Source organism: Takifugu flavidus, chromosome 6 (genome assembly GCF_003711565.1).
Source record: "Takifugu flavidus isolate HTHZ2018 chromosome 6, ASM371156v2, whole genome shotgun sequence".
Lineage (NCBI taxonomy): Eukaryota > Metazoa > Chordata > Actinopteri > Tetraodontiformes > Tetraodontidae > Takifugu > Takifugu flavidus.
In genome coordinates this window covers 16,542,305-16,569,139 of record NC_079525.1, presented here as the reverse complement: position 1 = coordinate 16,569,139, position 26,835 = coordinate 16,542,305, and the positions used below count along the sequence as shown (strand labels likewise).

Sequence of the window (26,835 nt, the reverse complement as noted above, 5' to 3'; positions counted from 1 at the left end):
TGTGGTTACTGGAGCTGCACAAGGACCTTCCTGATAACCCCGCAGTGGCCATGGTGAGTATTAGAGAGGAGGGTGCTGTGGATGGGTGGTTTGATGGCGGGGAGTGTGTTGTGCTGAGAGATCGCCTTTACTTGGATTCATGACTTCAAGATCCTATTTGGTCCACTGGCATAAAATGTGAGAAAGAAAAAAAACGAACTCTTGGCATGGTGCTGTTTGGCCTGATAAGATGAGTTGGATGTGAATTTGTAGAGTGAACCGGAGACTGATGAGAATCTCTTCTGGACACGGAGGCATCCTGTTCCATTTCACAGAAATACACAACAGGGGTGACAAAATATCACTGAAACCTTTTAGCTCAATATTACCATGAGATGTTTGAGAATGCTCAAACAATTTTCAGGATTGTAAATATATTGTAAATTGAATTGTAAATATAGGAAGATTGCCTTGCAATAATGTAAGGTCAGCTGATGCATATAAACACAATCCTTCTGCTTATTCTAATTAAAACTAATAATTTCTTTCATTGTAAACTGCCAGGACCATCTAAAAGTGTCCATTTATAACAGAATTATGATAGATGACATAAATCACATCTCATGACAGCAAAATGTTCAAACCAATTAGTTTTACATTCCTCACTTTTTAATAAAATTGCATCTTAATTTTGGTTTATGGCAATAAAATATATGTAAAATTGATGCATTAAGATATAAATGTATTCTATATTTTAACTTTTTTTGTCAAATAATTTGTAATGAAAACTGAAACTCCAAACTAGGATCAGATAAAATCTATTGAAATTAAAAACCTCTTTTCCATAGCAGACTTGGATAAGATAGAGGTTAAAAATAACAGCTTGTTTTTTAATAACCAATCACTTTTCAGCTGTGATTGAAGGAGTGAAAATGATCCAAAGTCATGAAAATATTTCAAAGCAAACTGGAAGGAATCTGCATTATTGTTGTCTTTCAAGCTGTGTGTATCAGAGTGTGTGAATCGTGTGCATGAGGGTAATGTGGACATGACGTCATATTTAAATGATTATCGTCAATCATTTGAATTAACATCTTTTGTTTTGAGTGTTGGGTTGTAGTTTCATATAGAGGAGACCACTATTTATTATTTAGGTGGGCTCTTAAATAGTCACATACACAAGTGGATGCGCGCGTGCACACACACACACACACACACATACAAACACGCTACACAGCACCATTCATTATTAACACACCCAATATAGCTGGAATCAACCACCCCCCTGGACCTTCCCTTTGACCCTGCGACCTAGGCGCCATGGCAACCCTCTGACCCATCTTGCTGTTGCTGTGGTAACAACCTTGGAGCATGTCTGACCACTACCCCCTCCCTTCCATCTCTCTCTCTCTCTGTCACACACACATAACCAGACACGTGTGCCCTCGCTTCACGCCAAGATGAGGCCCTCCGATCGATATTCTATCACACAGAACAGTGGAGCGAAAGAGAGGAGGCCAAGGGCCAGCCAGATTACTGGGAGGATGTGGGGGGGGGGCAAAAGAAAAGCTGGGAATGTGTGTGCATGTGTGTTTGTGCCAGAGGAAATGAAAAAGGTTTTAGGGAAGGTAGAAAATATGTGCTGAACAAAAAAGGTTAGTGTGCTGGTGTAATCAGGAAGGAGATTAAATGAAGGTGTGTGTGTGTGCATGTGCGTGCATGTGTGCATCATTGTGAGTCAAGTGGAGCCGCACTGCTCGAAGGCTTCTCCCACCTTATTAAATCAAATCAAATCAAATCAATCTTTATTTATATAGCGTCTTATACAATCAAAATTGCTTCAAGGCGCTTTCCAGAATCCCAGGGCCTAACCCCAGACAAGCAACAGTGGCAAGGAAAAACTCCCCTTTAACAGGAAGAAACCTTGAGCAGGACCAGGCTCATGTAGGGGGACCCTCCTGCTGATGGCCGGCTGGGTAGAGAGAGAGGAGAGGAGAGGAGAGGAGAGGAGAGGAGAGGGAGAGGGAGAGGGAGAGGGAGAGGGACAGGGACAGGGAGAGGGAGAGGGAGAGGAGAGGGAGAGGGAGAGGAGAGGAGAGAGGAGAGGAGAGGAGAGAGAGGAGAGGAGAGGAGAGGGAGAGGGAGAGGAGAGGAGAGGAAACCATGACCCAGTGGGGTGACAGAGGCCTGTCAGGTGATCATGTTTCCGGACCCCGGCAGCCTTGGCCTATAACAGCATAACTAAGATGTTAACCTAATGATTAGACGACCCCCTAAGTATGATAATCTGTCTGTCTATGATAGTAACTGGAACTGCAGAATTAGTAACAATAAGCTTTTTCAAAGAGGAAGGTTTTAAGTCTGATCTTAAAAGTAGCGATGGAGTCAGCCTCCCGTACCTGGACAGGGAGCTGGTTCCATAGCAGGGGGGCCTGGTTGGTAAAAAGCTCGGCCCACCATTCTACTCCTAGAAACTCTGGGGACCACAAGTAGACCAGCATTCTGAGAGCGGAGCGGTCTATTGGGCTGATAAGGTATCACTACCTTCTCCAGGTAGGATGGAGCTAGGCCTCTGAGGACCTTGTAGGTCAAAAGAAGGGTTTTAAAAATTATTCTAAATTTAACGGGCAGCCAATGAAGAGACGCCAGTACAGGTGATCTCTTTTGTCAATACCTGTCAGAACTCTGGCTGCAGCATTTTGGTTAAGCTGGAGGCTTCTTAAAGAGGAGTTTGGACACCCTGATAATAAAGAGTTACAGTAGTCCAGCCTGGAAGTAACAAATGCATGGACTAACTTTTCAGCATCGTGCCGCGTCAGTAGCTTCCTGATCTTTGTGATGTTCCTCAAGTGAAAAAAGGCACTTCTAGAGACTGTTTTAATGTGTGAGTTGAAGGAGAGATTTTGATCAAAAGTTACTCCTAGATTCCTCACAGAGAGACTAGATGATAATGAGATACCATCTAGAGTGATCATGTGATCTAATCTATCCCTGAGAGGTTCAGGACCAAACACCATGACCTCAGTTTATCCTGAGTTAAGGAGTAGGAAATTTGAAGACATCCAGGACTTTATGTCTTTAAGACAGGTCTGAAGCTTCACTAACTTCTCTGTCTCCTCTGGTTTCATGGATAAATAAAGCTGAGTGTCATCAGCATAACAATGAAAATTTATCCCATGCTGCCGAATAATGTTCCCTAAGGGAAGCATGTACAAGGTGAAGAGGATTGGTCCAAGTACAGAACCTTGAGGAACCCCATGACTAACCCTACTGTATGAAGAGGGAACGCCATGGACATGAGCAAACTGGTATCTATCAGATAAGTATGATCTAAACCAGTCTAGTGCTGTCCCTTTAATCCCAATCACATGTTCCAGTCTATGTAACAGGATGCTGTGATCAACTGTATCAAAAGCAGCACTGAGGTCCAACAGAACCAGCATAGAGACCAGTCCATGATCTGAAGCTATGAGAAGATCATTAGTAACTTTAAGAAGTGCTGTTTCTGTGCTGTGATGAGCTCTAAAGCCTGACTGAAACATCTCAAACAGGCTGTTTCTCTGCAGGTGCTTCAGTAACTGAGTCACCACAACCTTCTCAAGAACTTTAGAGATAAAAGGAAGGTTGGATATTGGTCTATAATTTGCTAATACGTAAAGGATCCAGTGATGGTTTTTTAAGCAACGGCTTAATCACTGCCACCTTGTAGGACCGGGGTACATAACCTGTCACTAAAGAACAATTGATCTGGTCCAGGATAGAGCTGCCTGTCAATGGTAAAACATCCTTCAACAGGTGTGTTGGGATGAGATCTAAAAGACACGTGATGGTCTTGGATTTCTGAATTAGCGATGACGCCTCAGAAAAATATATAGGGTGAAGGAGTTTAAGGGCTCGTTGGAGAACCTGTATGTTCCCACAGTCAGCACATCTGGTGATGGTCCAGTTGTTGGGATGGCCTGGTTAGCTTTCTCTCCGATAGCTAGAACTTTATCAGTGAAGAAGCTCATGAAGTCTTCACCACTAAGGGAAGAGGGGATACGTGGATCTAAAACACTGTGACTCTTGGTTGATTTGGCCACAGTGCTGAAAAGAAACCTCGGGTTGTTATAGTAACAGCTATTTGTTACTTGTTGGCGTGTTTGTGTTTTGTTAGTTAACTGCACGTCATGTGCAGTGTTGCATGTCAGAGGATGAGGTGCACAGTCAAAAACACAGGAAAATACCTATTTTTCACTTAGGAGACACAAATTGTAAAGAAAACATTGCTTAAGCTGGCGTGATCTTTATATCTTTAACTAATGGGAGATAGAGGTTGCTGAAGTCCATCCCAGCAGTCCCTGTTAGACAGGTTTGGGATCTGGTACCGAGCCGTCACTGCTAGTGGTCAGCTGGATTCGTTCCACATCGGGCAATGATTGGGCCCATGTAGGGGCCACATCTGGGTCATCACAGGGCTGCTATTCTTTGCAGCATCTGGGCCAAATAGATTAATACTGAAATATAAGTATTATTAAGAGTACCTGCACAGTTTTAGAGCATACAAATGATATATTTCTTCTTTTTTCATTTTCTTGTCTGCTTTATCCCTTTGGGGTTCACCGGGAAGCTCCTGGAGCCTATCACAGCTGTGTTTGACCAAAGGCATGGTACACCATCATTGGATTAAATAATGGATGAAAACTAATATAACAAAAAGACAAAAATCTAAAATAAATAAATAAATAAAATCCAGCATAAAAGAAAGTGAAAAACAGCAATAATGTCACTAAAGATGTTGTCACTATCCCTGTGTGTTGAGTGTGTCTGCATCAGCTGGATCCAGTATCATTTGTCTTGTCAATAGGTTTCACAAAACACACACTCACACTCAATGCTCACTGTGTGTGTTTGTGTGAGAGAAATGTGTTATAACATTGGAAAAATTGAGAATGAAATGATCTTTCTCATTTTGTAAGTAAAATATAGAGCAACCCCTCCCTTTAGATCAAAACCTTCCTGTTTGAGATTTTAATATCAGGAGTTCTGTAGCTACAGTCAGTTCAGCCAAACTAAAGTTTATAGTTCAGGGTGGTCTGACCCTTTATTATCATCTTAGTTATGCTGCTATTGGCTGATACATGAGAACAGAAACATGATCCACTGAGGTATCTCTCTTCTTATTGTTTCATGGCTACGTGTCCTAACTTCCTCTTCATACTTCTTTTTCTTGTTATAAAAATATATATATGTGTGTATGTGCACAATATGTGTGTGGAACTCTGAATAAACCTTACTGCCCCCATGTGGCAAAAGTAGTAACTACGTTGTAAAAGTGGAGCGTAATTACATTAAGATTTTGAGAGGGAAAATTAAGTATTAAAATCCATAACTGTTCCTAACCTTAAAACAACTATCTAGAATACTACCTAGAACATGCAAACTGTTTGTTCTGGTAAACAAACAGGTAGATTATCTGATAGTAGATAATAGATGACCTAACAATCCTGCCATAAATATTTGCCAAGGCATCTATTTCTGCAGTCTGAACAAAAACAAAAGGAGAAATATCAAAGACCAAGCTGAAAAAAGAGAGATCCTTCTCATTTTATTTCATTTGATTTTTCGCTGCTGTTACCCCAGTTACAATGCATTGTTCCACATTTCACTGTTTTTAAATGAAATAGGAGAGAAATCTCTTTTTCCGGGAACACAGAAAGATTGAAATTTTGTTTTCTCACAGGTGAGGTTGGGAAAGGGTAGAGGTTGCAGGCAGGGGGAATGTGGGAGGCAGGATATGCAACGTGGGGGGGTGTTACAAGAATGATTCTACGCAGGGTCCAAACATAGACAGAGGCAGAGACTGGCAGGATGAGAGCTGTGGAGGCAAGAAGGGGAATAAGAAAAGTGTGTGAGAGCTGCAGAAGGTAGTGTGCTTTGTCATGTCTAATTTAAAACAAGCAGCTCTCAGACCCAATCTTAATAAAAATAATTTTGGAGTACAAAAAAGAAACAACACCTTTGTTAAAACAACACAAACCAAAAGAACACGTGTGTATACATGTGCTGAAGGGGTGAATGAATTTTTATTTGTTCTGTGAAACTGTTTTGATTGGAAAGATAGTACAAATCGGAAATGGCAGTGGCAGGCTGGTAAGTAAAGAAATTTACAGAAAAGGAAAGGTGGAGAATGACAGTGGAGGTGTGGCAGCTGGATTTGGGCACTTCACACACATCGAGATGGAAGCTGCCATCTTTTTGCTCTACTCGGACAGAGGTCGCAATGAAATAATTAAGTTTCCGTCACACAAAAAGCATCGCCACAACTGTGCTATTACTGTGCTACAGAGAATAAATAAAGAATGGAAAGACAAGGCGCACAGAGAGACAGACAACCCCATTGCTAATCCTCTCTTCCACTGTAATTAGTCTTGTTGAAGTCTTCCCTGGTAATTTTTTTCCAGTAAATTTCAGGCTACACTACGTAAACATCCTTTTTTGTATAGTGAGGGTGGGTAGGACTGGGATGAGGGATGGAGGGAGGGGGAAAAGGTAGACAGAGAAGGAGGGATGAATTCAGGGGAGAACAAAACGATACTTTAATAGTAAGTCTCCTTTTCCACCCAACCTGCAGAGATGAAGAAGAGAGGACAAATTATTCATTGATCAACAATCCCAAGATTTCAAAATCAATCATCACCTAACAACTACATTTCCATATTTAAACTTTAAAAGAATAGTATTAAAAATATTCAATTTAAATGTATTCATATACACTATGACTTTTCTTACCCCCAGGATTTCGGCGAAGGATGAGTTTTCGGATTTCATCGTAAACAAAGATAAGGAAACTGTATGGGAAAGCGCAGAACCACCAGCTGGGCCTGAAGGAGAAAGATCCGTCTTTAGTCTTCTGCTTAGTATAAAGAGCCAAATAAGACATGCCATGTGTTGGAATTAGGCCTGGAGTCGGTTATATTACTTACTTGAGTGGGTACATGCGTAGCGCCACATCCATGCCAGGGCAGTAGGACAAGAAAGCTGCCAGAGCTGTTTCCTCAAACAGGCCAAAGATCAAAATTTTGTTCCTGTCAGAAATAATTGATAAAAAACAAGTTTATTCTGTTTGTTTTGTTCCTCTGCCATCAGATAACTGGCTTCAGGTAATGTATAAACATAATGTCAAGCATCAGTGTATCGTATCAGATTACCATGATCCTCAATGATCTATTATCCATTATCCATTAACCTTGTTTATGCAGCACTCTACATATTCAGGGGCAATGAATTTCTTGCTTCCTTTTATTTTTCCTTTCCCCACCAGGCACTAGCCTGCCCTTTTCTACATCTGCCCTTTTTCATCTCTACTTCTACAACATACCTTTAGCTATGACTGCAAAAACATAACCTCCAAACAGTGAATGTATCTACTGGGGCTTCCACTGCATTATCAGAAGGTGAAGCTCCACTTTCAAAGCATCTCTGTCCAACGGTAAAGAGTTTTCAGGGTAATATCTTTGATATTTAACTGATGGAGCTTTTCTTTCAACGTCTCATGCCTATAATCCGTGTTACTCACCTCATGCCCTGCTGGAACACTGAGTTGCGCCTGGTCTTGCAGATGATGACATCGGCCCACTGCACCACCACGATACTGACGAAGAATGCCGTGTGGCAAGTGAACTCCACAATCTTGCGTTGCTCGTATGTCTGTGCAGACAGTCGGGCAGGGTAAGATGGAGAGGAGGCTTTTGGAATCCTATTATTAGCTTCAAAGAATTATTTCAAAATAACCCCCATCCCTACCCATTGTTGTCCGTAGCTGTCCTCTAAGTCATTGACGGAACGGTCATCCCAGTTGAGCCGGATGCCAACGAGCACAGATGGCAGGAAACCATTTTCAGCCATGATGACAAAATAGGTGAAAAACCCACCGAGAGCTTGGATCATACCTGCAGAATGAGCCACAGAAATGAGGTTGCTTTGACAAAATAAACAGGATTTTCCTCACTGATTTGTTTTGGGCATTTCCTTCCGGGGGCCAACCGTCTCCGTCTCCCCCGTCTCACATTAATCAACTTCATTGCCTCTCTAACTTTGTCCATACATCTAGTTTTAGATCACCATCTGGGCCCTTTGCCTTGCAGTTCCACCATCAGCATCCTTCTCCCAACATATTATTGTCCCTCCTATGGACATGTCCAAACCACCTCGGTCTTGTGTCTCTGGCTTCATCTCATCTAACATGCACTGTCCCTCTGATCAACTGTCTGAGCCTATCAATCTGCCTCAACAAACCTTTCTGCTTCCTAGCTTCTCCTTAGCGCCACTCTCTCTACTCCACACATCTAACCACCACCATGTACATCTTTTCTTTTATTCTTACAGAAACCTTTTTTTTTATTACACATCACCCTTTTCTCCAACTGTTCCCATCTCCTCAAACATGAATCTTCACCTTTTTCCACACTCTCCACTGTGCCATTGCCTATACTCATCCCTGTGACTTCCTTGTTCCACTTCTCATACACATATATTTCCTCAGCTAACCTTCATACTGCTTGTCTAAAAGAGGGGGCTGGGAACTGATCCAGTACATTTCTCCTACATTTCACAGGCATCCTTGCGATCTCTAATATCTTATTGAACAGTAATACAGGAAAATCTACATCCACACCTCAACAATTCCACATGTTCGGGTGTGTCATCAGGACTAACTGCCTTTCCCCTCTTTAGCTTTCCCCTCTGTATTGACCAGCCTTAATTAACTTGCCAAACCTGAACAGGTAAAGTATTCTCTCCTTTTATACTGTCCAGCCTAGCCCAGTCTAGGAATGTACTCTGGTAGTAGGGGGAAGTGCCAGGACACCTTCAGAGCACTGTCAAGGTACAATCGACTTTGGTACTGACCCCCCACCAAATGCTCGCATAGGGCCCTGCAATGAGCTAGGAACTCATTCAGGGGTGGACCCTGCCTTTGCCCATATGCATCTGGCATGGGCTCCAGCATCCTTCCTCATGACCCCGAAAGAGATAAAACGGTCAAGGAAGATAGAAGCAAAGAAAGAAAGAATTCAAATATTATGATATGCAGAACAATATACACGTACCAATCTGTCCATAGGCAATGCTGATGAGTCTCTCATTGACCAGTTTGTCCCTCAGTGGGTTCCTTGGCTGGCGTTTCATGATGTCACTCTCTGCTGCTTCATAGGCAAGGGAGATGGCTGGGACCTGATACAGATGATTAACAACTCAGTCAATCAGTATATGTTTAATGGAGTTCAAGATTTTCTGTTCTGATTCAATTGAAATGTTCATTTCTGCATTTGAAATGATTCACTTAAAAGCCATCCACTTTAATAGGCACCCCAATCAAAGTGCTTTTACATTAACTCCAATCAAATACCAGGAAATCAATGCATTTAGGTATGTAGACATGGACAAGGTGTCCTGCTGATCAAACCTAGCTTCAGAATGGGGGAAAAAGAAATGAGTTTAACTTAAAGTAGCAGAGGTTTTGGCGCCAACAGGTTAATATGAGTAATTAAAATACTGCTGAACTAAAGGGACCTTAGGTCCAAAAAAGAGAAAATTTTCAATGAGCAGGAGCTCTCTGGGTGGAAAGGCTACTAACTACCTACTAACTAAAGTATACAGAACATGCCAAACCATAAGGCAGATCAGCTGAAGTCAGCAAAAGACCTGGGCACCATTGCTGTGAGCAAAAAACAGTAAACTGAAGCTACGCTTTAGCAGAATTGGACAATAGAAGATTGGAAAAATGTTACATTGGTAGACAGATCAACTTCCAACCAATCTGCAGCCACTATCATGTCAATCTATGAAAATCTTAATAGAGGGCTCCACCTCAGTCCCAATAAAGTGGTGAGTGTATAATATAAAATAAAAAAAAAGTAAGCAATATCAGAGGAGAGGGCGTGCTGTAGTGCTGAAGATCAGCACTGGTATGATTTGGTTTGGCTGATCACACCAGTGCTGATATTCAGCAGAACAGCACTCATGTGATCTTGCTTTTATACAAAAGTTCTACAAGCTTATTTGATTAGTTAACAGTAATAAGCCATAAGAGATTATGATTTGTTTATTTAATCAATTACTGGCTGTCAACACAAATAGTTCAACTGCAACTGGACTGGAGGCAGGTTGTTGCCAGTAAATTAATAGTTATTAGAACACCTGTACGGTTATTAGAACACCTGTACAGTTATTAGAACACCTGTATGGTTATTAGAACACCTGTACAGTTATTAGAACACCCGTACGGTTATTAGAACACCTGTACAGTTATTAGAACACCTGTACAGTTATTAGAACACCCGTACCGCGGAGTGATACTGTCTGTAAGGCCCCAGTGCTGTTGTACCCTATATTAGCACACATGGACACATGTCCACTCACATTACTTGGTCAGAACTAAGTGTTGTCTAAACGAAAATAAATTGAAATATCTTACCATGTCAGTTCCGAGGTCTATACAAAGGATTGTAATGGTACCCAGGGGCAATGGGATGTTGACCAGGATGAAGAATAGGAATGGTGTGATCTCTGGGATGTTGCTGGTCAACGTATAAGCGATGGATTTTTTTAAGTTGTCAAAGATCAGACGCCCTGTAGGATGGAAATGAGGTCTAAATCAGATAAAATGCTGCTCACAAGTATCACAGTATCTACAGCTGCATGCAACGGCCACTTTAATTTAACAATCATTTGTATAGAGTGAAGCAAGTGAAAAACACACATTCCCTTTACATTTTAAACAAAACCTGTTGGGGCCATCCTGGTTTGATCTTTTGAAGGAAGGAAGAACTTTATTGCCAAGTAAGTTTTTTACACATACAAGGAAATTGACTTGGTGTTTGTTGTGTGCAGCGCTGACAAAAGAACAATAATACATTAAAATAAGAATAAAGATAAGGAAATATAAAAAAATATATATTTACAATACAATAAGCAATAAGCATATTTGAAGTCCAGTATAAGAAAGTGAAAAGTGTCTTGTGCAGGGTGATGGTGGTGTGGTGGAGGAGAGTGCATGGTGCTGCTATTTTTGACATCTATGCAGAAAATTCAAGCTGACTGGAAAGACCATAAAAAAACCTTCAGCTAGTATCTCTTTGAGGTATGTTTAGGTTCAATTGTTTCATTTGTTGAAGCCTTCCTCTTTGCTTCCATTATTTATTTGAATATTTATCCTCTACCTGTGAAATGCTCCATGTGTAATTGGCTGCAACACAACCCCAAAGCAGGATGGAGCCACCGACATGTCTAACATAGTTGTGCAGCTGTTGCTGAAAATTAGAGCAGTGCAGTCCCACTCCACTGTCTGACACATCTACTTTTCATTTGCAATCAAACTGGAATTCCAACATTCTTTTCTAGTGATGAGCAGTTTTATCTCATATTTTTCTTGCTTTTCCAGATATTATTTTGACCTCCGCTGTTTCTCTTAACTCCTTTTTCCTTGTCAACGGTGCCCAAATCAATCCCATAAATCAATATCTTTCTTCCAACCATACCCCCTTTGCAGTGCCCTGTATTTCCTGCTCTCTGTTACATTACTCTTCTTGTATCACTTACCTTCTTCCACTCCAGTCACAATGGAGGCAAAGTTGTCATCCAAGAGGATCATGTCAGCAGCTTGTTTGGACACATCTGAGCCAGAGATTCCCATGGCAACACCAATGTCAGCCTTTTTTAGAGCAGGGGAATCATTCACCCCATCCCCAGTCACAGCCACGATGGCACCCTGATAAAATAATACCAAGAGGATGTAGAGTTTATAGTTTTGCATCCAAAAAGGAAATTTGTGTTTGGTAGCTCAATGATTGTTGGGATTCTCATACTGTTAAAAAAGTTTATTTTAAATGGAAACATATAGCAAAATCTCAGCTGCTGATACCAGTTGCTTTTGCCGTTGACCATTTTTGGTATGTTGGATGATTGAAGATTGAAGAAACAAGACATAACGTCAATTTAACAATTAATTAACTTCAGAAACTGGGGCCCCAGTAGTGTTCTGCCACAACAGCTGGGCGCCTCCTCTTCATGCTGATCACTAGCCTGGTACCCTGGGGATATCAGAAGCCTAAAACATGAGTCAGCAGCAGGATTAGCTTATTGGCATTGGCAGAAAGGTTTTGGCAAAATTTTAATTTAATTATATTTAAATTGGAACCCGCATTCTCAGCACAGCTGCCCATCCCACAGATAGGTTTCTTATAAATGTGGCACAATATAAAAAACTTTTACAGACTAAGATTTATTACCAGGGAGCATTCAAAACATATGCAGACACGTTCATGAAAATGTGCACAGTACCTGTCTCTGGCAGCCTTCCACGATGATAAGTTTCTGCTGTGGGGAGGTCCTGGCAAAGACAATTTCTGTGTGGTTACTCAAAATATCATCCATCTGCTCCTGGGAAAGGTCCTTCAAATCTGTCCCATGGATCACACAGGCTTTGGCATCCCTACGCAACACAGAGAAAACAAAATATTCTGATGACGGTAAATAAATGTATATAAGTATTCCTAAATTTAAGCCTGGAGTGGCCTATCAAATATGGCTGGACAAGTGTTGAGTTAGGACTCTGTCTTACCTGGGGTTGACCTGGCTGACAGGGATGTTGAGACGGGCAGCAATGTCTTCTACCGTCTCATTACCTTCAGAGATGATGCCTACGCCCTTTGCGATAGCTTTGGCTGTGATTGGGTGATCACCAGTCACCATGATAACCTGAATCAGAAAAGGAAAATGATCAGTAAAGAGACATTAAAAGTAAAGAGACATTAGGGTAAATCAGTGCTACCGTCCTTACAACCAACCTATTTTCTGATTCTAAAGAACATTATTGAAATGTTCCTACCTTGATTCCAGCAGAGCGGCATTTGCCCACAGCGTCGGGTACCGCAGCACGGGGTGGGTCAATCATGGACATGAGACCTACAAAGCAAAGGCTGTCTGTCTGGAAATTCACATCATCTGTATCGAAGGCAAATCCTTTTGGAAATTTGTCCTCTGGCAGAAAGAGGTGGCAGAAACCTGATAACAGAAAAGAAAAGCCAGCACATCAACCACAATGATAGAGCACAAGATACAGGCTGTATCAACACTTCATGATGCTTTGTTTTTAAAAGGCTATGCCTTTCTCATCCTTACCCAATACTCTCTCTCCCAGTCCTCCCAGTTCTAGGTAGGCATTCTGGAAAGCATCTTTCATCTCATCATCCATAGGTTGCTCCTTTCCCTGTATCATGATTGTGGAACAGCGGTCAAGTATCCTCTCCGGAGCTCCCTTCATTACCAGGAGGTAACGGTTGTCACTCTCATCTTCGTTTTCATGAATCGAGAGCTTGTGGCAACAAATTTTTAGTGTTACTGGTAATTAAAAAATATAGCCACTTAAAAAAAAAAAATCACATTGCATTACGTGGATTCTTTTGTTAGTGGCACACCTGGTACTTGTTGGTGGAGTTGAAAGGAATCTCTGCTACTTTTTTGTTTTTATCCCTCATAGCTTTCACAGAGCCACAGGAGAGCTCAATGCACTTCAGCAGGGCTGACTCGGAGGCGTCACCGGCTACTTCACGCTTCAGAATGGGCAAAGCCTCCTGACCGGCCTTGAACACAGCACGGTTGCATAACGCAGCAATGCGAGCCAAAGACACCCATGTTGTGGAACTTTTGTCAAAGGAGGAGCCTGTATCAGAATCAATCAACAAATCAATTTAGAGATTTTATTTTTAACATTATTGTCATTAATATCATGGTTCTAGAATATATAGCAGTTTCGTTCATCAAAAGAAAATTCTCATTATAGTCATTTCTATACAGTATATACAGCAGGTTTCTTCAACATTTTTGTAGGTTCATAAAAAAATAATTAAATATTATATATATATTATAAGTACAAAATGGGCTTAAAACACCTTATTTTTAAGCTTAACTACTAGTGAAGCAGCATTTAAATGAGTAACCAGAAAAAGACGTGGAGGTCATTAACTGTCGGAGTGTGCCCTCCCTTTGCAGCAACAGCAGCCTTTACTGGGATTCCACAAGGCTTAGGAGTGCGTTTCTATTTTTTGACCATTTTTCACTCATTCACGTTTTTATAAAATTGGGCACAGAACTTTTGGAAAGTTGCCCATTTATGTGTGTTGTTTGCCTCAGCATTGGTAAAAACAGGTGAGAAGGGTAAAAAAAAAACGCTAGTTGACATCTTTAGAAAAATCTAAATTTGCCATTTGTTTTCATATTTTTCCCTATGATGACCTACAGCATAATTAGAATGGAATATAAAACTGGACATTCCCAGACATTCCCATTCACAGCACCCCCAGAATCAAAAGGTTTCAGCCTGCTTGGATACTATTTATTTCTATGCCACCTGCTTACCAGTAGAGATATAAATTCTTATTCCCTCAGATTCAGGAGTGACAACAATTTGGAGCTCAATAACACTTTAACATGCCACCCACCAGTGACCAGAATTGAACCAACCATCTTCCTAATACCCGAGTGACCACTCCACCACCTGACCCACAGCTGCTTCATAGCTATATACTGTCAATGCTAAAAATGTGATTTTCATTAGCGGAGATTTGAAGCAATCTGAAAATAGAGATTAAAAACTGACCAGACTGGTCCTCTGTGGTGTCGGCCTCGTGGATCTGGTTGTCAAACCACATGTGGGCCACAGTCATCCTGTTCTGAGTCAGAGTACCAGTCTTGTCAGAGCAAATGGTGGAGGTGGATCCCAGTGTTTCCACAGCCTCTAAGTTCTTCACTAAGCAGTTCTTGCGGGCCATTCGCTTAGCAGTCAGGGTAAGACACACCTAAGAGTGGAAACAAAGGAAAGGTAAAAATAAAAATGAAGAAAGGAGGGAATGAAGTTTATAACAGCAGATTTAAGAAAAGCTGTGGTTTTCTAATAGAACAGTTAAACATATCCCAGGTGCCAAACCAGCATTTATCAATCAACAGCGCTCAATAGTAAGCAACCTGGAAATGTTTACCTGGAAACTGTATGTTAATTGCTTCTAAAAATCGAGCAAAATGCACTAAAATCAAATCAAGAGGAAATCAAGAGTGCAGAAATGCAGAGAGCACATGAGGCATGAATGAAATAGCGATGAAGTGAAGCAGAGCAGCAGTGCATTGTGCCATCATGCCAATTATGGCACAGCCTCTAAAGTAGCCAAAGTCAAGCAGGGAGGCCAAATTCAACAACATTATGCTAATATCATTACATCAGCTAGCTGTCGTCATTGCAGACAGCACCGCAACTGGCCTGGAAAAGAGAAACAAACATATAAAATACATGAGACCTGCACAAATACATGGATCTGGAGAGAGATGAAGAGATATATACTGACAAAAATGCAAAACATCTCACCACAGAACAACAGAAACACATGGAATACAAATACCCACAACAACGTACACAGTCAGAGCAACAAACACTGAAAACCAGCACGTGCACAGAGACACAGGAAGCAGACACAAGACACGTTCAAACAGTTGCTAAGCTGAAAAACTTGGGAGAAAGCTGAAATAATGCTGCAAAGGTGTCTTTATTGAGAACATGTGTTTAAAATATAAATTACTCAGTGATCTCCACAGAGTCAAAAACTAATAAGTCCCACCCCACCAAAAAAATATATTAGAAAGTTAAAAGTTTGCATATTTAGATTTAATTTCTCTCTCACACACAGTTGAGTTGGTTCTACTCACAGTTACAGTTGCTAGAAGACCCTCAGGCACATTGGCAACAATGATACCAATGAGGAAGATGACAGCTTCCAACCAGGAGTATCCAAGAATCAGTGACAGGACAAAGAAAGACACGCCAAGGAAGACGGCCACGCCTGTGATGATGTGGATAAAGTGCTCAATCTCCTTAGCTATGGGTGTCTAAAGAGAAAATAACAATGCCCATGATCAGAAATTAAATTATTTGAACTTGCCTGTTTCTTTTTTTCAGCAATACCAGTAATTTTTTGAATATGTGTTGATCACATCTCTTCCACAAATACGCTTTAAAAGGTAAATACAGGATGGATATGAATGAGTGTACTATACCTACTATAGTTCTGTTGCCACAAAATTACATTTTGTATAATGAGCACTAATAATATCAGGTACATTTTTACCTTATTTTTTACCAAAGTATTAGTACTTGTATCATTCAGCTTCTCTCTTCAAGCTTTGAACATCACTGGTAAGTCTATCATTAATAATACAGTTGTTTAAACTAAATAATGTAATAATATCATGTAGCTGGCAAAATACTACTTGAATAAAAGTGATCACCTAACAGATAATAAATTGTTTAACTGACAAGGTGAATTTGGTTTCTTTACCTGCTTTGTGACACACAAGACCAATCAATGAATGAAATGAAACACAGCACCTTGCCAGTCTCCAGGCCTGAAGTCAATGTAGCGATGCGTCCCATAACTGTGTGATCACCAGTGCACACCACGATGCCACGTGCAGTTCCTGGGAAAAGACAGGTTAGAAACTATGGGCCAGATGAGGGCTCTTTTTGACTAAAAAAAACAAACATGTGTTTGCAAGTCAGTTTTGCCACAGTGGGAAGAATGGGGACAGTAAAGTGCAGTAAAAAATGCAGTGTGGGAAAAAGTCATATCTCATCGTCCGTATCAGTCAAAAGCAATGAAAGTGATAATAGTGATCACAGGGGTTTGGTCCTACCCTCGACACAGTTGGTGGAGAAGAATGCAATGTTACGGGTCTCCAGTGGGTTATCATGGGTACAGTCAGGTGACCTGGTCTGGGGTTCAGATTCACCAGTTAGGGATGAGTTGTCCACCTGAATAGAAAGATACAAAAATCATTTATTCAACAGCTATGTGTAAAAGACAGAAAAAATGATTTAATCAGTCAGATTATTATAATACTAGTCTTCGTTTATGTATGAAAGTGGTTGCCATCACTGCTCAATACTTCCAGGATAAATTTTACATAATCCAGCAGAGGGCAACATTGTTGCATCAGCACCGACCTTATTCCCTCTAGTAGTGACATCAAGTGGGCTTTTTCTCGCAAAGACCTCCATTTTGCTGTCATTCAACAATACTAACGTCCCAATGGATCTCCATGTTCTTGTTTTTTTGGGACAGAAATATCAGTAATCTAGGAATGGTGTCAGGTTTTTTGTTTGTTTTTTCAAATAACAGTTAAACTCTTGAAAAAAAACAAAAACAACGGGGAAACTCCACTATGTTTGGCAGAAATTAAATACTGCACATCTCCATAAAGACATCCCTACTGCAAATCACAGGAGGGGCAGCATCTTGCTGTCTTTCCACAGTATGTAATTCAGACCTGATCAGAGTGTGACAATTAGGATTTTTACAATAGAGCAGACGTACAGAAGTATTTTAAGATAAGGATACCAACCAAAAAAAGTGCTGCAGTGTTTATATAAAGGTAAATCTATAAACACAAAGTATTCCTGCAAATGCTCACTTTAAACACCCATAATATGAATCAGTTTTCATTTTGACAATAAAGACTCTTTTGGAAGTACAGTATATCGGGTCATTCTGGTGTCATCCATTTAGCTTCAGTCAGGAGGATTGTTACAACAAATTAAGTTCCTAAGCAGTGGTAGGAGACCTTTTCCTGGCCAATTACGACTATTGACTTATTCAAAATGATTTTTTCGAAGACATTGGTGTTCCATGAAGAAAGAACTAAGTGTTGGTGTGCGGAAGAAGTATTCTTGTATCTGCAGAAAACCTTGCAGCCATGAGAGGAGATGATGCGGAGGTCAGCTGGGATCCTGTCTCCTCCTTTCACCTCCACCAGGTCTCCTGCCACCACCTGCTCAGCATTGATCTGCATCTTTTCTCCCTCTCGGATAACCAGGGCTTGCTGGAATGAGAGATACAAAAAATCTTAATCTGGAAATGTGTAATGGCTGATTGGCAACATATTTACAGACAGAATACAGCATAACTGCAATAGATCTGCTCTCAGATGCCCTTAGATTAAAATTTTCTATTAAATTAACACACAAAATTATTGGGAGTCTCATACCTGAGGGACCATATTCTTAAATGATTCCATAATCTTGGAGCTTTTGGCCTCCTGGAAGTAGGAGAAGCATCCAGTGATGATGACAACAGCTGACAGCACAATTCCCAGGTACAACTGCAACAAGAGCAAAAGTTTCTCCATTAGACATTTCTTAAAAATAAACAGACAAAAAAAACACTGAAGACATCTTGATTAAAATGAAGGAAATCATCATTAAATGGAATTTTTAGAGAAATGCATGGTTTCTTGGGTAAAGTGCAACTTTGAAAAATGAAACAATCTTAAAATTATTATTATTATACATTTTACTCTTTGGAGTCTCAGTCCATGAAAGCTCTCGATTTTGAGCTTTAAAGGTTGTATAAGTGATTCTGAATAAAAAGAAACATTCCCTAAAACAAAACAGAACCATCTGGCCCCTCCCCTTCACCAGCTTGAAACCTAACTGGTGCACACACACACACACACACACACACACACACACACACACACACACACACACACACACACACAGGCAGATTTCTCCAATGGTTCCCCAGCAGTGTGACATTGACTACAAATGACATTTCATTATCACCCATTCCCTTACGTTATCTCCTGCAGGTTCATCCTCTGTGGCAGCCTGGATGGCGTAGGCCAGGAAGCAGAGGATGGCACCGATCCACAGCAGAATGGAAAAGCCACCAAACAACTGACGACAAAACTTGACCCACTCGGGGGTAGTGGGGGGTGGAGTCAGGGCATTGGGTCCATCTCTGGCCAGATACTCTGCTGCCTTTGCATTGGTCAGACCCTTTTGAGGGAAACCAAAACAGGAGAATTTGAAGTGTGTAACATAAGATTTCACACCAGCTCAGTATTTTCATTGATAAATAGGATTTAAGGTATAGCCTAATGATGTTATATGCATGTGATCTAAATGTTCATTAGTGGTACCAATCATGCTAGCTGTGTCCCAAATTAGACTCTATAGTGCACTATCAAGGCTGTGTGCTATGTACTGCACTTAATGTATCCCATAATGTATAGTGCAAAACTAACAATATATCCCATCATATATTCCATCCTTTGCAGTTGCCTGACAAGCAAGACATCAAGTCTTAGTGAGTGCAGTCAAACAACTCACTCTATAGTGTGTAAGTGAGTGGATTCAGACACAGCTGTTGTGTTTCAAATGATCATTATGAGTGACGGAATCACTCCCTACCAATGTACAACAGAGACATTTTAACAGTCATATTATATATTTTGGAAGCATACTTTTTTCTGTTGAAACTTCCTCAAAAGCTATTCTTAGATGGTATAATAAGCCTGCATTTTCTATTGGCATGTTTGTTAATATGTGCAGAACAAAAACTTATATTTTAAAAATGCAAAACCCCAAATAAAAAAAAAGATATTTATTTCAAACAAATCCCTAATTAATTGCCTACCTACCTGGACAATATCAGTGCTGTATTTCCTGCAAACCTCTTCAACAGACATTCTGTGCTCCGTCTGTAAAGAATTAAAATGAACTTATCAGTTATCAGCTTCTAACTGTAATAGAATAAATAAAGGAAAAGTCATAAGTGCATCAATATTATTGGCTTTAGACATCATACTTTGTGTGTGTATGGTCTGTACATACTATAGGAACTTCCTTTTTGAGGTCATCCAAATCCTTTCCACCCTTCTTCTTGGGTGACTCCTTCTCATCTTTGTCTTGCGTGGTGGCCACGCGGTAGCTGTCTGACCGTCCGTACTGTAACAGCAACAACAGTAAATGGTTAAATCATAATTTGATCTTCTTCAATCAAAACATATTACTATGTCAAGGTAGGGCAGTAGGTTTAATACTGATTTCTTTTTTCCAAGCAATTTGCACCATGACCAAACTAATAGTCGTGACCTAAAAATGGAGGAATTTATGAAAGCATGGGCATATAATATTATTATGTACTTATACTTATTACTTATTATTATGTACTTGTAATTATTATGTATTTAATTGACAAAAAAAGACAAAATGTACAGAAAAATCACATCATAAATAAAGGGAAACAATATTTTATCCAGGTTCTTAAGCGTTAAGGACATGTGTAACCATGACTTTCACTCTGTAATGTGTGTATGTTTGTTGTGCTGCCATCTGTCAGGAGGTGTGGTCCTCCCTGGGCAGTTGTGTCTGGCAAGCCATCAGATTACTGCTGTTTACTACATGAACAGATTAACCCAGTGAACAAAAACTACGGTAATCCGCCTCCATCGTACACGCTCTTTCGTGGACAAATGGCTTGTCACTCCCAGTTTTCCATTCATTCATAGTCAGGAGAAAGAGATAGAAGCACAACACTACTGAGGACAGGAAAGGAGAAAAGAGAGAAGAGCAGGTGAGGACACCCAACCATGAAGCCAAACCAAGAAAGTGAAAAAGAGGGTGTCACTGGATCATAATTCTGTGCCATAGAGGCCCAGGTAAATTACATATGCTAGGTCTCTAGCAGCATAACTCAGGGTTGGACCACTCTAACACACTACGAGCATCAGCATTGCTGCAATAATGGCCATAGTTGCAGAATTACTGACGATAATCTTTCTCTAAGAAGGAGGTTTGAAGTCTAGTCCTAAAAATGGAGAGGGACTCAGCCACTTGTACCTGGACAGAGAGCAGGTTCCAGAGCAGGGAGCTAGAAGCTTGCCCCCCCAGTCTCATGTAAAAGATTCTGGGAGCCATGAGTAAATAGGCACTCTTTCAGCTGTCATGGGATGATATGGTGCTGTCAGGTTCTCTAAGGAGCTTGTAGGTTAGGAGAAGTATTTCAAAATCTAACCTGGATTTTATTGGCTGACAATGAAGAGAAGTATAGAAGAAATTTGGTCTCTATTGCCAATTCTTGTTGGAACTTTAGCTACAGCTTTTTGAATCAGCTGGAATGAAAAGTGGCAAACCTTTTCTATATGCAAATAAGATGACAGATCCTGGTCAAATATTATTCCAGGACTACCAGTTGCATTGTCTTGCAGTCACAGAAATAGAAATAGACAAATGACATATAGTTAGTGAAAGTGGCTATTTAGTCCATTTGGAACAGAGCAGATGCAGTTTTGTTGTCTATGTTAGCATTATTAATTAATTTAGTTGATAAAAGTGTCAATGGTATGCAACACCTCCTATAAAATTGCATCCAAAAAAGGGAACATTTTGAAATTAGACATGGATTCCAAGCTGCCATCTAATTCTCTGTTCTGTGAATCTCAAATCCCTCTGCACCCAGCAGACTCTCCTAGTAAGCTATTTTGATGAACAGAATGGTAAAAATCATTTTGTTGTCCAAATGATTGAGATGCACGCCAGTACCAGGATGAAGAAGAATCGCTCCCTCAAGTTTTTTTTAGAATCTTGGAACTGCACTGAGAGGAACTAACTGTTAAAATAATAGTCGTTGACAGAATGAGATTGACAAGATCTATGTTCAGTGAAGAGGGAGATGGGGGATGTGAAGCTGCCTAGCAACATCAAATCTACAATAGCCATGTACATAATTGAAGTGAACAGTGGGAGATGAAAAAGTGGGGGATGGGGTGTGAATGGGGATATTTTAAAGGACCACCTCGTATTAAGAGTCATCATGTAATGATGCTAACTCCATGTCTAACATGGTGATGGCTGCACCACATTGCTGTGATTGTTGCACACATTCAAAGGAAACTCAACAGAACTGGCTGATTCCTTAAACTTAAAATACTACATGGCAAATTACATCAACCTCAATTCTGAAATAACATTGAGCAAATGAAGACATTGATTGAACTAATAAGTTATTTTTGTCTTTTGACAGGCCTGACCTGGATGTTCAACTGGACCATAAGCTGGACTGGTTGGAAAACAAGGACACTCTTTTCAAGAAAGGACAGAGCACACTCGGACTCCATAGACGTCCAGCTCTACCTTGGATGACATCCATGCAGGGTAACCCCCTCCCTCCCTCCCCTCTATGAAACTCTGATTGTGCTGAGAACCTCTCCTGCAAAGGCGAAGTAGCACCACTCCTTCCTTCCCGCTGCTGTCCGACTCTTCAATCAACAACTATGACAGTGTGGACTCATAACTGGACTCATAACTACTCAGTGCAAAGATTCACCCATCTACCTCTGACTTCATTCCAAGGATGTTTATAATACATTCATCTACCTGTTGTTACTGCCATAATTTGAACAATCTCCACTATAATTAAACATAAAATCTAAGAAATAGCAGGATCCCTTTAAGCCTTAACGTTAAGCTAGTCTTCATCTGTACCACATACAGTTAGATTTAATTATTATTTAGCATACTTTATTTCTTGTAAAAATGCAATATTTATTGTATGGAACTTTTATTGTTGATCTGCAGATGTGAAGTTTTTTTTTTAAAGATATCCTTTATGTATTTGCTGCATTAAATCAAATTCAATAAGGGACATCAGCAGGGGCACTTTTATCAAGGTAACTCACCATAAAAGCATCTTTTTCCCTCTTGTTCAGCCTGACCCACTCCCACTCTTCCTGGATCCTGGTTGGTTTTTCCCTGGCGACTGTGCCTCCCTGTGATGCTTTGTGTCTGATCTTTTTACCTGCTCTCACCAAACCAATGACTGAATACTCAGGCAACAGTCCAATTAACAGGCCAGTTCAGACCCCCCCCCCCCCCCACACACACACACACACACACAACACACACTGACTAATGTCCATTTCACATCTTCTATCGCCTCATATTTTCAGTCGTATCAAGTTGCACATCGCACCATGAAATCCCATGCACACAAACACCCTTTAGGCAATTTAGTGGACAGCATGGCAAACGGTGACATAGCAGCACCGTTTCCAAAGCTTAGCCTGAATGCTGACTTACGCCCATCCCCCAAACCCAGATGTGGGGCAGGGGCAGGACTACATGCTCCAGTATGCGCTCACATAGTTGAAGAGCCATGCACACCAAAAAACATGGTACAAAACAGACATGGGATAAACAATATATTTCAATATGACTGCATAAATAGAGAAAGACATTTATCAATCAAAGATGTTACTACTCAGAAAGGAAAGAGAATTTTTCAGTATGACATCATAGAGCCTAAATTGCACGATGACAACATCATGGCCTGAGAGATTATTTTTATTTATTTTAGGTTGCAGTTTAGAGAAAACTGTGAAGCCATCTGCAGTCATAGAAAGGAGAGAGGAGAAATCTTCCCGTGGCTGCAGAACCATTTTGCTGCACCTTTTGCATGCGGATCAGACCTCTGCTACCTTTGCAGCCACATAATCCCAGCAAGACTGTCACGTTTCATTGGAACGCAGCAAACAGCCAAGGGGGAAAAACCCCTATATGTGTCTATCAACAGGTCTAAAATAATCGCGCACGTTTAAATTGTGGATTTGCCAGGTGGTCCAGACAACGCCTGCATGATTCTAAAGGAATTGCACTTGGTTTTATAGACTGGTTAAAGAATCAGCACATCTTTGTGGTAACAGTACTGCAGTTCAACCATGCTCAGCGAATAAAACAACGCCTTCCATTCGTTTCTTTCCAATTAGTCATCGTTTTGCTACAAAGCGCCATCTCTCTATTCTATCTCTCCCGTATGAAGCATGTAGTCTGCGGTTCATATATGACGGTGCAAGCGTCCGGTTGCGTGTTCGAATATGACAGCCTGAGATCGGCAGCATCTCCGCCGTTACTGTAACTGATGCGAGACCGTAAATGTCCATTTCATTCAGGGAAAACGGGCGTCATGACTGTTGAATGTCACAGTGATTATTAAATCAATAATGTTTAATTTCATTGACTATAACTATAACGTCAATCGTTTAAATAAATACATCTCAAGTAAACGTTAATACCATCCCAACATGTACACAAACACATGCAATACTGTTGAAAATCGTTTCTGCTTGACGCTTGTCTTGAATCCAAATTACGATTTTGGAAAAATGACATGCTCGCCTTATCCGTGACGCCATTAAAAATGATTAGAACCGACGCTTAACCATTAAAGACTACCACTTACCCCCATTTTGCCTTCGTCAGTCGGTTCTCCTCAGAGATGATTCGCTTTCGGGCTGAGCTCAGTGACAGTAAGTGGATACAGGCGGGAAGAGCCGGGACGGCAACTGGCGCCTCCTGAAGGGAAAAAAATGGCGCCTTTATTGGGCCAATAACGCAATATTCTTACAGGAATTATAATTGCTTCATTCATATATTCAAATTAAAGATCATTCGGTGTTGGAGAAAGCAGACTTTCATCACTTGTGAAACCTGATGCTAGAGGAGCGTCGACCTGCATCCAGCAGGCGCTGTTGTCAACTCCTCAATAAGGAAAGTCGCCATTGGCTGACCGAGTGACGTCATCAACGAAGCTGGACGTTTTTCAATACACATACTGTATTTTAAAAATATGTGTGTAAATGCTGTAATAACGGGGAAGAATAACATAGACGACCCAAAAAGAACAAATGAACAAATTTTGAAATGCAAGTTCGGTGGCAACTGTCTGTGAAAGAAACAAGAAATTTTGAACAGATTTTCATGACATTTTAAGACAATAATAAGTGGCCAAGGGAAGTTTGGAGATGTACTGGATTCCCGAGGGACTTTGACCTTTAATTTTCCAAATATCACAGGGAGGGGGCTTTGATCACAAATTATAAAATAACCCACTGTGCTCTGCAACCGTGTTTATCTGTTTTGTTTTTGCCATTGTAATGGTAAAATTACTAACGCCAATGCTTTATACTATAAATCCACATAACCCAATGTTGCACTTGCTGGTGAAACATGAAATTTAATGAAAGACTTTTATGTAGGTTGGAATTGCTAGCGCTACACCCTATCTCCTTTATCCAGGCTTTATCCTACCTCTTGACCTTCCCCCTCATGCATATACGTTCAGGAGCCCCTCCCCCACCTTCAAACAATCACTCAGGGGACTTCAGCAGTTAATGAATATGCATCATATCATGACTGTTTGCCCTTCCTGCCTGCATTTTGTTAGAGAATAGAATGAATTTCAGATGTTACATCCTACCATACAGGAAATAACTTGACCGAGTAACCTTTAGTGCACCTTGCATTTAATGTAGAGGCAAAGAGAATAGATTCTTTTGTTTTTCTGTATCCTACCTTGCATTTTATGGTTCTTTCTGCAGTTGCTGAACATTGAAGTTAATACCAACAGTGTAGAAGGAAGCTGTACTGTGACAGTTGTAAAAAGTATCTTGCTTTGTATCAGTGCTCTGACCGTTTATCACTTGAATTTGTTGTTTCTCAAAATGTTACAGTTTGAGAGATTGGGACACTTTGTAAATGATCCTCTTTAGTATATGGTATAGGTATATTTATATAGAATATCTGTGTAGAAACCATATATTCTAGTGCATCTCAATAAATAAAAACTGTTTTTTAAAGTAATTGAATAAAAAAAATTGTCATGCAGACATATCTTTCAAAAGTTTATTTCATTGAAATTTGCTTAGAACAAAATTCAGTGAGTCAGAAAATTAGATTTTTTTTAAAGGCAAAAACAAAAAATGTACAGCTGTCAATACTTCAGGGTTCCTTTCGACTGTATAAATGCAGCAGTGCAGTGTGATGGAGGCCCAGGTTGCTCTGATAGCAGCCTTCAGCTCTTCTACGTTGGGTCTGATGTCAGAAATTGTTAATTTTTTCCACAACATTCTAAATTTCTTATGTTATTATGACAGTCTAAATGAATTGCTGAAATAAAGCAACTTTTTGATGCTATTCTGTTAATGGTACTAGTATGTTCCATAACACTTGAACTGTTGATCACTCTTGAATTTGGTCTTGAACTTGAACAGGAAGACTTTTCAGTTCCAAACAGGATTCAAATCCAGCCCGGTCATTACCACTGAGCTGAATGAAGGGACTGCAAAATGTAAAGAAATAAAGCAGTCACAAAACCTGCTGAGAGAGTAAATAGGGAATAATGGCACATCTTCAGGACACAATATTGGCTCTATAAAGTTCATTACAGCACAGTCGTGATGGTTTTTCAACATGGTACCTTTTTCATGTGAGCATTATCTTCAGAACAAAGCATTCCCAAACCCTTGTGATGTGACTAGCATGCAACACAAATGTAATAAAGTTTCATTTCATTTTGTTTTCTCCTGCTTATACGGGCCCAGGTCGCAGGGGCAGCAGCTTCAGGAGGGATGCCCAGACGCTCCCAAGCCAAGCGAGAGATGTAATCCCTCCACCTAGTCCTGGGCCGGCCACGAGGCCGGAACATCTCTAAAGGGAGGCATCCGGAAGGCATCCTGGCTAGATGCCTGAGCCACCCCAACTGACTCCTCTCGATGTGGAGAAGCAGCAGTTCTACTCCGAGCTCCTCCCGGATGTCTGAGCTTCTCACCCTATCTCTAAGGTTGAGCTCGGCCACCCTGCGGAGGAAACTCATTTTGGCTGCTTGTATCCGCGATCTCGTTCTTTCAGTCATCACCCAACGTTGATGGCCATAGGTGAGGATTGGCAGAGTCTCCTGTCAGAAGGAGCTTCAACTCACACCTCCGGGAGAGCTTTGACCATATCCCGGGGGAGGTGGGGTCCGAGTGGACCATGTTCCGTGCCTCCATTGTTGAGGTGGCTGACCGGTGCTGTGGCCGTAAGGTGGTTGGTGCCTGTTGTGGCGGCAATGCCCAAACCCGCTGGTGGACACCAGTGGTGAGGGATGCCGTCAGGCTGAAGAAGGAGTCGTATCGGGCCTTACTGGCCTGTGGGACTCCTGAGGCAGCAGATAG

General features: G+C 40.8%; 1 protein-coding gene across 2 annotated transcripts; it reads right to left on the bottom strand.

Moving 5' to 3' along the window:
* Nucleotides 1-5,541: 5,541 nt before the first annotated feature.
* atp1a3a (ATPase Na+/K+ transporting subunit alpha 3a) lies at nucleotides 5,542-24,389 on the bottom strand. Of its 2 annotated transcripts, none has more exons than XM_057036953.1 (23): nucleotides 24,084-24,389; nucleotides 19,679-19,792; nucleotides 19,486-19,545; nucleotides 18,638-18,841; nucleotides 18,049-18,162; nucleotides 17,749-17,883; nucleotides 16,699-16,816; nucleotides 16,394-16,482; nucleotides 15,715-15,894; nucleotides 14,618-14,816; nucleotides 13,437-13,681; nucleotides 13,141-13,333; nucleotides 12,848-13,023; nucleotides 12,581-12,717; nucleotides 12,301-12,451; nucleotides 11,560-11,728; nucleotides 10,436-10,590; nucleotides 9,069-9,192; nucleotides 7,765-7,910; nucleotides 7,538-7,668; nucleotides 6,945-7,046; nucleotides 6,751-6,842; nucleotides 5,542-6,586 (listed from the first exon to the last, which is right to left on the bottom strand). In XM_057036953.1, the coding sequence occupies exons 1-23, from the start codon at nucleotides 24,087-24,089 to the stop codon at nucleotides 6,558-6,560; spliced, it is 3,069 nt and encodes a 1,022-aa protein (XP_056892933.1). In that variant the 5' UTR covers nucleotides 24,090-24,389; the 3' UTR covers nucleotides 5,542-6,557. The 2 variants fall into 2 exon arrangements, with proteins under 2 accessions (XP_056892933.1, XP_056892934.1); XM_057036954.1 differs by lacking the exon at nucleotides 24,084-24,389 and adding an exon at nucleotides 22,525-22,691.
* Between the last annotated feature and the right edge of the window lie 2,446 nt (nucleotides 24,390-26,835).

What these genes read in the sequence shown, in the direction of transcription:
- atp1a3a (XM_057036953.1), bottom strand. An exon ending in ATGAACCTGCAGGAGATAAC is followed by an intron (nt 18,163 to 18,637) that starts GTAAGGGAATGG and finishes CTCTTGTTGCAG; the next exon opens with TTGTACCTGGGAATTGTGCT. An exon ending in GTCAGCCAGGTCAACCCCAG is followed by an intron (nt 12,452 to 12,580) that starts GTAAGACAGAGT and finishes TGTGTTGCGTAG; the next exon opens with GGATGCCAAAGCCTGTGTGA.